This window comes from Diadema setosum, chromosome 22, assembly GCF_964275005.1.
Source record: "Diadema setosum chromosome 22, eeDiaSeto1, whole genome shotgun sequence".
NCBI classification, from domain to species: domain Eukaryota; kingdom Metazoa; phylum Echinodermata; class Echinoidea; order Diadematoida; family Diadematidae; genus Diadema; species Diadema setosum.
This window is the reverse complement of record NC_092706.1, coordinates 3,945,717-3,958,697: the sequence shown is the minus strand read 5'-3', so window position 1 is coordinate 3,958,697 and position 12,981 is coordinate 3,945,717. Positions and strand designations below refer to the sequence as shown.

Below are 12,981 nucleotides of genomic sequence, written 5' to 3'. Positions count from 1 at the left end.
GATGTGATTTCAGGACAGCAAATGCTGTTGGAATAGTAGGATCCAAAAACATAACGAAAAAAAGTGTGTGAGTGGGCTTCGTCAAACACTGTCTTGTCAGCGAGGGAGAATTGCTCGCATTATGAAGCAAATTCGCCAGTTGATGTGATTTGAGGACAGAAAATTATGTAGAAATTGTACGAGCTGAAACATAGTATAAAATGTATTGCATGTGTAGGCTTTTTTTTTTCAAATACCCGTCAGTGATTTTGCAAGCATGATCACGTGATAATTTTCTCAGGCTGAAAATATGATGCGTCTGGTTCCCGTGTAAACAATACGTTACTTTCGTCTAGTATAGATAAGTTAAATGGGTTTCTATTAAATTAGGGTTTTACAACCAAAAAAAAAAAAAGAATTTTCATCGGCTTGCATCAAGATCGGCACCGATGTACCGAAAAGCTGAAATAGTCGATTTCCTTCTTCTCCAAAATGTGCATTGAACTTTGTGAAACATCTGTCAAACTGCGGCAGCGTGTCCTTGAAAATGCAACTGAGGACTCATCCATGTTGTAAGGATGACAAAACTAAGCAATCTTTTGGGGGTACTGTCAGCTTTCTATGATATGGCTTTATTGATAGCACGCATCGCTATATTCACTTTGCGGCAATAATGGATGTATGCATGACTGTAAGTCGATCTCCACTTTATTTTCAAGTTTTTTTGAGTAGATAGACAGTTTTACATCAAATGGAACGAGGAGAACAACAACAATTTGTTTATTTGTCAACCAAGACAATATCAAGAAGTAAACGTTATTGCAAGGTTTTGTATCTTTTTTATTATGAGTATATCCAAAAGAAGGAATCTTTTCCTTCGCATAAGATTATTTTACAGGAATGGGAAAGATTTGAAATGGGAGAGCGATGGTATTTTCTAACTTGTTCACAATAATTATTAATGAAATTGATGATTGATTATATTCCATGTACAAACTAAAACGAGGGTAATGAGGCGATGACATAATCACTTCTTTTCTTTTCGTTTTCCTTGACCTTGACCGATATAACAGTGTTTCAGTGACAACTTTGAAACTTAAAGGCATATAATTTACCATTTGCAGATGAAACAAAAACCCAGCATTAGTGATTCAAAATAGTTCTAAAATGTGAGTTAGGGATAGAAACAACCGATGTAAAAAATTGAACCAGTATAATCGATGTTAAGTATTGTTAAATATACCAAATGTTAAAAAAAGTTATAATAAAATGTTTCCAGATATGGTTTAATGAGAAAATAGTGATATCTCCTTATATTTAGGCTTTATTGCAATATGAATATATATAGTAGGATGTTTTGTGATACAAAAAAAAGTGATATCTTGAATATTCTTTAAATCACTTATCCCAAAGGTAAACAGGACCTTTGAAACTGTCTTTTTTTCATTCTATTTCAATGGTTCTAAAGATTATGAGCTACAGCCAGTTGTTGAATTGATGACAGAAACTTTGCGGAAACATGTTCCCTATACCAACAGAAGAAATAAATGGCATTATCAGCAAACACGCTTAAATGTCAGTAAAATGTTCCAATATTTCCTAAAAACATGGCAATCTGTCAAATTTGTTGGGTTTTCTCCCTCCTGTTTGGATGAGATGCGTCAATCGTTCTTTTCTGAAAGTGTGGGGAGGCGTTTCATCAATCTTGCTTTCAGCAAGGAAGGTGCAAGAATTTCACTAACGTGAAACATATTGTCAGAAGAAAATATCTAATAAAGCGCTTGTTGAAATGCTCCCCTGCTGAACATTGAAAGGCGTGTTTCGTCGAATTTACACAGGACATGAGAAGGATTTCAGTTAATGTATTGATTTGTCATTAATATATTGGGACACATTTTTTTTTTTTACGAACAGGAGTTTGAATTGAGCTGTCTTCGTTGTCTTGTCCTCGTTTGAAGTTGCAAAAAAAAAAAATGTCTCCGTGGATGTCATCGCTAATTTTTGCCGTGAAACTTTCAGAGCGCTCATGGCTATGGTTCGTCCAATATTCTGTTACTTAGAGATGTTTGCCTGTAGCCTTCAGTGCAAGAGAATGCTTACTCCTGCAAGCTGGTTGAAAAAAAAAAATCCACACAAAATAAAAACACTGAACCACTGATCGTTTAGGCTGAAGTCGTTTAATATTTGACTTGATGGCAAAGACTGTGGCTTATAAATCCTATCAGATCACACAAGACACAATAACAAAAACTGACAGGGAACAAAGTCACCACTGGGTGTAATCTGGGTCATGTAGTACGGCATTACTCCATGTTTGAAGCCTATAAACAAATGCGCTGACAATTTGTTTTGGTAATATTGAGCGAACTCTCATTAACATTCAATCGAAGAAGAATTCATTAAAAACGCTGTCCCTGACTGGAATGTTCGACTTTCTTTCGCCCTGCTTTACATCGATGCACGCGTAATAAAATGCCTCGGCACGAACCGCCTGCCTGTGCATAATGCTACACCAACCCGGTAAACTGCACGTCGAATCGGCTCCAGCCCGGCAGACACTAAAGCTATCCAAGCCGCTCGTAATCTCGCCCTGATACGGAGCGATAACGAAAGACGATGCCCTTAAAAAATGCCGTGTAAAGCTAGGGCATACGTGAGGGAGAGATGGTGCGAAATCAAATTACGCTGTATCATCGATCTGATGTTTAATGCGCAAAACGACTCCTACGATAGCAGAAATGAATATCATCACTACACTTTGTTTGCATGCCGAAAGTCTATTGATCCTCGCATCGATAGTGTCGTATTGCTGTATCGCCTCCTGATCGATAGCAAGGCCTACATGGTGGCCTTTAATGTAAAACACCACACTCCACGGTCGAAAAAATTTGAATAACTGGTGATGAATTTCATATACACTGTATTCGACCGATATCACTTCTTCTTGCAATTGCATTAAACTCTGAAATAGCACACTTTCATTGCGTTACTACAGATATATATAAAACCTCTTCCATTTGTTGTTAGAATCTATTCTACTCATAATGGTCACCTGAACGTCGATACCGTGTCGAGTGGCATTTAACTTGTATGGACCCGGTAGCGTGGGGATACCATGAAGTGGATAGGCTGGCCCGGCTCGGATATATTCGAGAATCCCCGTAACGAATTGTGTATAGCTTTATCACTGATCTCTATGTGTAGGTCTATACAAACACAGCCGAGGAATCTCGATTGGAGCCGACGGTTGCCGATGAGCGAACTCTTCGATGCACATGTTCTCTGACCGGTGCTATTTGTGGTTTTCGCATGTCTACCCTACCCTAGCTGGTGGGCAGCGAATAAATCGGGCCAGCCATGAATCCCTACGCTACCGTGTCTTTAAATACAGTGCTAGTGAATCTTACAGCATTATTGACGGACTGGGGATAGAGAGAACGAAAAGAAGAAGATGTAAGTCGTTCAACTTGTAAAGCGATTTATTCTGTATACCATCACGGTACATGTATTTTTTTTTTTTTGATCATGACATTTACATTCATTTAACCCATAGGATGCTGACGGAAAGACATAGAATTTTTACGTGCTGAAATTTATCTCTACTTGCTTTCATAGATTAGTCCTTCACTCTTTGTTTGTTTGTTTGTTTGTTTGTTTTTTGAAGAGGGACAGTTGGAACGGAAAAGAGTCATTTCCCACTGCTTGAACGACCAAAAAGGAATAGGGCCTATATACTCCAGTTTCAAAGTTTGTGCGAAATGATATTGAGCAATATAATGACGAGTATTAAGTGAAAGTCTTATTTATGAATTCACGCACACACATATACACACAAACACACACGTAGATTTATATATATTTCTATATGTCTATATGTACATCTGTAAAGCTGTCTTATAGAAATTATTACCATTTTCATCATCAATAAATCGGTAGAATTAATTTTATTTCATCTTCATCCAAACTTAAAATCATCAGGTTGTATGTTCACAACGATAAAACGTACGGACCTAGAAAATCGGGACAAGCAAGACTTTTTACTATAACGAGTGTCGTGGAAAGTTTCAGAAATTTTAATAACTATTTGAGGTGTTCTGTTTGCCGTCTTGCAGTTGCTTGTACAGATTTCTTCAGTAATCATACTGCCCAATTTTGACGCAAAAGGTCTCGAACTTACGAGATGGGGAACGCGTAGTATCATTACATTCACATTTTAGTCACTTGGTCAAGAAAAAAAAAAACCTGCATTCCTATAACGAGATTACGCACTTTGTATCAGAGTTTGTAATGTCCTTTTCTCATCTTTTCATCTGTCAATTATCATAGTTGTTGGGCTTGTGTACACTTTCACAGAATGATAGCAATTGATGTGTTGGGGAAGCTACACCAGTGAGTCTTTGTACAGGACACTTTGCGGATAAGTAGACGGAATTCTTTTATGAAGTGTACGATGAACTCGAAAATTTTTGTCACTTCTGCCGGAGTCAAACTGCTTTAATCGCAACAAAGATAAACATGTGGATACACATACAAATACACATACACACAACGCACGAGTTCGTATCAATGGTACTGCGAGCGCCACGAGTACACAAAAAGATGGGTCTCGTTACATATCGCTATCGTGCCTGGAGAAGGAACAGCAACGGAGAGCCACTGAAACTTAGGCATCATTAAGTTCCTCGTCAAGTTCTCCACGACTTTGCCATCGGACGAGTATATATCGATGGATATTCGCTTCTCGATTCCCTTCTTGGCAAAGGCCACATAGATGTTGTCATCGCGGTCAACTGTGCACCAGGCGCTGGACCATTCCTCCTGGTGGATCGCTGTGACCGTGGAGCCTGCTTGGTCGATGAGTTTGATGGAAGGACCATAGGGTGGGCAAGGATCTGCGACAAGAAGCTGACCCGTGGACAAAACATGCAGCTGCCAGGGCGTGTTGGCTGCCGTCGGAATTGTCCGCAGAGCCGTCGGCGCGTCGCGCTTGAGATTAAACACGAATATTTTCTCTAGCTCGCAGTCACCTACAAACAGTATATCACCCCGGTCTACAGAAAGCGAGAACATGAAGCAGGTTTCCTGCGGACTTAATGTCTGCACGGCTTTGCCTTGATTGTCGAAGACATGGATGTGCCGATCGAAGCTGAGAACCAACACTTTGCCATCTGAGCAGGCAGCAATATCACGGACCGTCACGTCATCGACGAACCTCTTTATACCGAAATCCGGATGAAATATGTCGACGCCGCCGGTATCGTGTCCAATGGCAACACTACCGTCTGGAAGAGCGGTGAGGCTACGTTTCGGATGGCCCGTAGTCTCCGGAAGGTTGATTGACGACGCTAATCGGAGAATCTTTGGCTGGACAATGTGACCTATACAAAGTTTGGAGTTCGAATTCTCGCGATTAAACTGGATGTCGCTCATGAGGTCGAGCACCTCGTTCAGGTGTTCTTCCATGAATGACAGCCGGTCGTCGACCTCCATCGATCCTAAGCGTTGGAGTCCGGAGAAGCAACCGATGCGAGGATTGTCCATCCTGGACATGAACCCTACCCCGACCTCTCTGAGCTTGTAGTCGAACTCCTCCATCATCCGCTGCACTTGGTGGAGGAGGTGCCGTCGGCTCTGCTCAACCTGTAGGATGTCCTCGTCGGCTGCATCCAGGATCTGCTGCTTGAGGTTTTCCATGCGGTCCTTGATGACGGTGCCGTACTTCTCCAGGAGCTCGTTGCCGTCTCCGACGCTTCCCTTGAGCAGTTTGATCCGCTCGTCGTTCCCTCCCTCTGCCATTGCAGACATGAGTCGCCGCACCTGCAGAAGACGTAAAAGAGATGCAATAGAGAAACGCATGATCAAAATCACTAGCATTTCATGATAACCTTTGTCCTTGAGTTTTAAATTGCATAAGAGATGCTCAGAACTGGCTACTGAGAGTGATTTAATGAGAATGAAAGCAAAGAACAACAAACTTGAAGATATGCTTCATCGCTCGATGAGAAAAAAGCTGGAAATGATGTAACGAAAGATAAAAAAAAGGGTTAAGAAGAATTGGTTTAGTACATCGTCAACCGCTCACAAATCATCGAGATAGAAGCTGTGTGAGATGGCAGAACTGCGCCAGAAACAGTTCTGCCCCAGAACTGTACAGCCGGTCGCATGTGATCATGTTCCCGCTCAATTACTCTTTCCCGTGGCACTTTTTGCGTTTGAATATCAGTCACCCGAGTTCATCAGCCTTCACTGTTATCTATGTTATGTCTCTGGTTGTATATTTGGGCTCGACTCTCAGCTTCTAAGAACTGTTGATTGATCAGCAAGTATGTCCATGCCTTTAGGGATCTCTTTCCCATTACTTGTACTTGACATTGTTGCTGTCTCATCTCAAGCTATCGATCACCACAGATCGATAACCGTGTGCACGCTTGATTTGCATTTCAACCAAACTTCGAAAAAAAAAAAGGAATTCGCACAACGGATATGCCTGTGCACGTGTGTATGTTCGTGCGTGTATAACTAGTCCTCGACTTGTTCGTTTGTTTGTTTGTATTTTGCAAATCATCGTGAACAAGAATGATGAGCGGAAGGTGTATCAATGTCTGGCAAACAGCATGTTGTCTTTTGACCCGAGGTGTACGGGGCTTTGTCGCATCCATCCTGTCCATTCGAGAAAAAAACAAAAACGAACAGCTAAGTCTGTTGTGCTTCCACATTAAGATCAGTATCCACAATTCCTGAAAAAGAAATCACAAAGGTGTCACGAATCTAGGCAAGTGGGTGATATCAAGATTCACTTTTTATGCATTTTCTTTCTGTATGTGCTTAGTTGCTTTGTCACGTAATTTCACAGTGGATGTTAAAATGTTAGATGGACAGGATGGACAACATGATTTCACATCCGTAAAAAGAAGGACCAAAAAATATATACCACCAGTTCTTGTTTGCGATCCTCCTTATTTAGCAGTAGGCTTTCTTCTTGATTCTAATATGACAACAACACCATACGTAATGGATATTTTGGGAAATAGAGATCATACAAATAAAAAGCACACTTTTAATAAGTGGCTTTGCGGAAAATGGATTTTCTTACATGCCGGGGAGACGAATCTTAAGATATCATTTTCAGTTTTTCTACAAAAGAGTTAGAGATGTGTTTCAAAACTCTTGACTGATGTCCAAATGCCTGAAACCGTATATTTCAAAAGGCAGACGCTAATCGGTAGTTGCAACTCGGATGAAATTTGACGTTCGCATAATCTCCGAAGAATGTCTTTGATAAGAAATCTGATGCCGTGGGGATCAACCTTAATGACGTAATTGGGAGAACGTCGCCGGGAAATTACCGCTATTTGCGCTCCTATCCGGATGAGCAGAAGGTGGAAGAGCATCCCTAGGTACGCCGGCTCGGCAGTTTTTGCCTTCTACCTACTTAACCTGCCGCCTCCGCGATATGGGAATTCCCCTTGGAGTCCACATGCGGGCGATTCAATTCCCATAAGCATATAGTTAAAAGTGTTGACACTGTCGAATTGATAGTTCCCCTTTAACTCTCTCCCTCCCTTTCTCTCTCTCTCTTTCTTCCTATAGATTTCTCCTTTATTTCGTTTCATTCTTCTTCCCTTACTTTTTTTTTCCCTTTCCCCTCCTATTCCCCCTCCTCCCATTGATTTGTTCTTTCTTTCTCTTCAAGCATCCCCCTTTATCTCCGTCCTTCTTACTCTGCTGGCGTCCTAGTTTTCTTGTATTAAGATGACTTACTGGCAAAGACACTCTGTTCTCCCCCGTCTCTTTTTGTACTTGTGCCTCTTAACGTCTCTGTTCCAGTTTACTTTTCTCAAGGATCAGCTATATCCTTTCAGTCATGTACTCTTGTTTTCTCCCTTCTTTGTTTTCTTTTCTTTTCTTGGGTAATGATCCGCCTTGCTGTGTTAAGGTTTCTTGATGTGATGATATCCATGCTAAGATCGAGCGAGGGAGATTGAATTGCGTCGTTGATTTCTAGGAGGTTTTTACCTTTCCCACGGCGTTTGTCTGTGCGTTACACATTATCTAGCATTAATGTTAACAAAAACTTTGACCGATGATAGGTCCGTTTTCATCGTTACGCTAGAAAGAAACGGTAATCAGTTTGTATCAATTGATTAGTTAATTAAGTTAATTCATATTTTGGTGATGATTGAAATCCGGATGATTCTCTGGTTCCAGGCTTTCTTCTTTCTTTTTTTTTTCGTTTGGTTAGGTGTAGTTTGGCTTGGTTTCTTTCTTGTTGGTAACCCTATGACGATGACCTAGTTTACTACACAGCGCAAGACCAGCCGATGTTTTAATAGATACATATGGACGCCCTCTGAAAATATTTAGGTCTCGCCTCTACAAATAAATAAATAAATTCTTTCAGTAAAATATGTCAATTCTACTAGTCATTATCTTCACGTGCATTGAAATTTATATGCATTTTGCGGAAAGGAGACTTCCTTTACTGTGAAAAAAGTTTGAGACAATATTGAGGGGACTCAAAGGTCTATTCAAAGTGTAGAACCATTTGTTACATAGAGGTCAAAAGCACAAAAGTCTGACAAATCGCCATGGTGAACAAGTCAAGTACGTTCGTAAGGAAAAGTGAAACGGTTATTGTCGGGTATCTAACCGTCTTCTTTTCCTAAAATATTTCTCTGAAGCACACATTTTTACAGGCCACATTCAAGTCGCCGTACAGTAAAGTTTTAACAGACGAAAAGAATGGCACATGGATGATCGATTGCGGACCTGGAGGAAGACACCTATGAAAAATAGAAAGTTCACCTTTTCTTCAGGAAACCGCTGGTGCTATGTCTTTGTACCGGAAATTGAAAAGTATTAACTGCATTCTCCGAATCAAATTGTCATATTCGTGCAACCACTCTCTAATAATAACTTTCAGGGGAGGGGGATTTTAAGGTTGTAATTGGGTTTCTTTTTACCCTAAATATTACGTTTATAATCATTTTTTTTAAAGAAACCATTTGGATATGTTTTTTTAATTTTGATATACTCTTGCCGTCTGTACACATTTTTGTTTTTACCCAAGCCAAACAATCATTACCTATTCATGTCCAAACTTTTGTGTTTTTCAATATTTTAAGAAACTGTGTAAATGTTTAAGTTTTGATTTTCAATTTTAAGTAGCATTATTCTTGCCGTCCGTATACACGTGATGTTTTGTTGGTTATGATTAACGTTTGTTCTGAATGTAAGTCGTTATCTAATTTTAAACTGTTGTATATCATTTATTTCTATTTGATATCGTAATCAATTTTATACTTCGATTACTGATTTAACCTATTCCTACTTTGTATTGTATTGTATTGTATTGTATTGTATTGTATTGTAGTGTACTGTATTGTATTGTATTGTATTGTATTGTACTGTATTGTATTGTATTGTATTGTATTGTTATGGACTGTAAGATTGCAATAATCAAACGTTGTTTCAAATTGTAAACTGTGTTACATTTTTATGTATTACACAAGGCTCTATTGTAAAGCAGTTTTACAAACTGAAGAGATGGCCCTGTGTAAAGAACACAGAATAGATTTTAAAAAAACAACAACAAATAAATGTGATGACATTATCGCCACTTATATATAAATGTCTCTCTGTTGAAAGTCGCCGACCAATACAAGTAGAAAACCAACAAAAGTTGAAAAATTTCGAAGACTAGATTCTTTATGTCTGTGTGAGTTTCTTCCATTCTATTTGTATGACTTTGTTTCATAGATGTCATTGTGGGCAAGATGCGGAATGCTCCCTCATGTCCCACACAAATTTGAGACATTGTTTTGTGCAAATGTTCAAATTCAATCATGACGCTGGCCCGCTGTCCTTTGCACTGCATCGATAAATTACGTCTCAGATATGTAGAGCACGAAATGCTGGGCTCGGAGTCGGTCTTGTAGCAATTTATTAGAATTGTCTGGCTCGTGTCTGGTTGTAATTCCTTGTAGTCCGTCTAATTGCAGCTACGTAAATCAAACTCCACTGTACTTTTAAAGCTCGTGCTTTGCCGGTTAAGGGGATGGAATAGTATCGGTTGAGGTGAGGAGTCAGCTTTTAACTCTTTGCGAGATACTTAGAAACCAATTTTGTTACAAAGCATGCAATTCAAAGAACAATTCAATGTTTATTTGATGAAAATTCGTTTCGAAATGGCTGAGATGTTAAAAACAAAAACAAGGCAATCCTAATAAAAAAGTGGGTCCCACCTTCTTTTAAGGTCGCTTTGTTTTAGATATCTAAGCCATTTCAAAACCAGTTTTCATTAAAAAACAACAACTTTGAATTCTTGTTAGAATTATATGGTCCTTCATATTTCATGAGAGGTGTGACATTATCTCAAAAGATCATCATCAAGGAACGTTGGAAACCTCAAACCCCATCTCGACCGAAAGCGCACATTTCTTTAAGCTTGGTTTCCCACGTGGATGTTCACGTGGATGTGGATGATCATTTTGTACAATGTGGGCTATGACAATTTAGTAAAGGCCAGACAATTTGGCTGCAGGGATATATGATTGACATTAAAGCGCAAAATATGTCTGCGTGTGTGTGTGTGTGTGTTTGTAAGTACATTTTTCTGCAGGGGAAGGGTGTATAGAAGGAATATTCCTCAAATAAAAAAAAAATAGTACGGAACAGAAAGTGCAAAGAGTCAGAAGAGGCTAAAGTCCGAGCACACAAGATGAAGGTGACTGTCCTCTACTTCCCAGAGGGTGAGAAGAAAACAGAAATCAACCCGATAGATATATAGCAGAAAGATGAGGTGCATAAGCATATATATCTCTCCTTCTCCCTCGGAATATCAGCTTTCATAACATTTCTTCATCGTAGTCCTATGGATTCCTTTCCAATTGCACACCCCGTATCCCATGATCCACGTGTCATCCGAAATTCTCATATCGATTGAGTGTGGCCTGTTTTTCTTTTGATCCATGGCAAAGTGGAGATCCCCGTTCCCTGGGGCGTCTCCTTGTTTTTTTGAGAAGTCCTCTATCCTGTTTTTTTTCTGTATTCTTCTTTCTTTTCTTTGCCTTACCAAAAGAATATCATGTTCTTATTAAGTCTAGTCCCAATGCCACTTCTAGGATAAACTGGTGAGACTGGGATATATTGGACGTAATATCATTTCCCGCAAATAATGAAAACAGCAATCCATTCTAGATGAAATTGAAGCTGGTATTAAAATAGTCTTCATTCCTTTGCAGAGATATGCTAACGTACTCAATAACAGTAACTATAGTCAATATAGTCGGAGAGCATTATCCATAGCATATACTCATCACCATAACAATTGTCTGAAAATTGGAAAAGCAGAATATAGGTGTGCCTCAATGCGCATCTCAATCTACTTCTGAAGATTCTTTTAAATTTCTCTTCTCCGCTTCCGCTCTATCAAAGACCGACCATTTACTAGTCACCTCTACGATGGGTTGGATAATGTGTGATATACCTTGCCCCTCCCCAGGGGTCAAGCATCAGTTGTTACAAAAGCAGCACCGATGGAGACATATCTTTAAAATAGATTCAATTCGAAGAAACAATATCAGTGTATTCTATGCACGTAGACAATATATACCTTTAGGAACTAAAGCCCTGATACCATCATATTGTAGGTGGTTGAGGGTGGAATTGCAGCGATGATACATAAGTGGTATTATGCCCCGCGGAAATTCATTATACTCTAACTTTGTATGAGCATTCATACTGTCCTTCAAGCAGATGACTGACAACATATTCATTGCAGGAACATATAACATATCCGGGAAGCTATGAAGGACTCATAGCTTTCAATTTCAGTTACTCACGAGATAAAATTTGTCCCTATCGTAATTGTCTTTACTATTTAGAGTTGCTAATATTACCTTCATGATAATTATTCCGATAATACTACCACTAGTAGTACCATTACTGTTCATATTTCATCATTATTGTTATCATTGCTATCATTATTGTTATCATTATTATTATGATTATTATGATGATTATTATTTAATCAATATTTCTATTGAAATAGTTCGGTGTGTGGAAATGTAATTCACACCTGGCAGACAAATTACCCATGGGCGGATCCAGGAATTCCGTAAAGGGGGAGGGGGGCGCAAAGCAGTTTGTATTTCTCGTACCACTTCCGGGGTTAATCGGCTGACAAGCAAAAAGAAAGCTTGAGTGCCACTTCCGGGTTTCATCAGCTGACAAGCAAAAAAAAGAAGAAAAACATAAGGGATTTCTTCTGTGGTTAAAAGAACAATCATTTTTATTTCTGTGATTTAAAAAAAGAAGAAGAAAACAACATTAAAGGAGGCGCGTACCCGGTGCACTCCTTCCCCTCCCCTCCTCCCCCCCCCCCCCCCCGCATCCGCCACTGTTACCGCCGTTTCTGGACGAGCTCGTCAACACCTTTTTTTTTCGCGTGCGTTCTCGCACAGGCGCTTGTTTAGCTGCATGTTTCGAGGTCAAGGAGGGGGTAAATGTACTTGGAAATTTACACCACAATGAGGATAAAATGCTTCGATATCTCTTAAATCGTAACCATGACAGCTAACCGGGACATTGCCAGCTCTGCGTTTGCACTATCTACCGAACTTTTTTGATTGACAGCTATGAGAAAATTGTGTTTCTCTGACCCAACGCGTTTATTTTCATTTTTATTCTTATTATAGAGTTCACCTGACATACTGATAGAAGACAGAAAGCATACTGAAGTTGCTTTTATTTTCTGTAAGATGATACAGTGAAGATGCACGAAGCTTTCAAGATTAGACGCTTCCATCCAGAAAGCATCATCTACAATCTGATCATGGGAAGTAAGAGACCATTTGGCGAGACTCTGCTCGTTCCATCGCCATGTCAGCTTGCCAGCAGCGGGTAAAACTGACCTAGTGCTGGTGACTGCCTCTTGCGTGTACAGGTGTAAGGAATATTCAGGTGAGCTCATCGCGCCAGTTTTGTTACCATTTATGTATA

The 12,981-nt window shown here is 39.7% G+C and overlaps 1 protein-coding gene across 1 annotated transcript in view; it reads right to left on the bottom strand.

Annotated features, from left to right (window-relative positions):
• Positions 1-4,542: 4,542 nt before the first annotated feature.
• LOC140245030 (uncharacterized) overlaps positions 4,543-12,981 on the bottom strand; it is a 49,507-nt gene continuing 41,068 nt past the window's right edge. Inside the window, exon 2 of the mRNA XM_072324620.1 lies at positions 4,543-5,796. Coding sequence (XP_072180721.1) covers positions 4,543-5,784 — 1,242 coding nt within the window. The 5' untranslated portion in view covers positions 5,785-5,796. The remainder of the gene's footprint in view (positions 5,797-12,981) is intronic.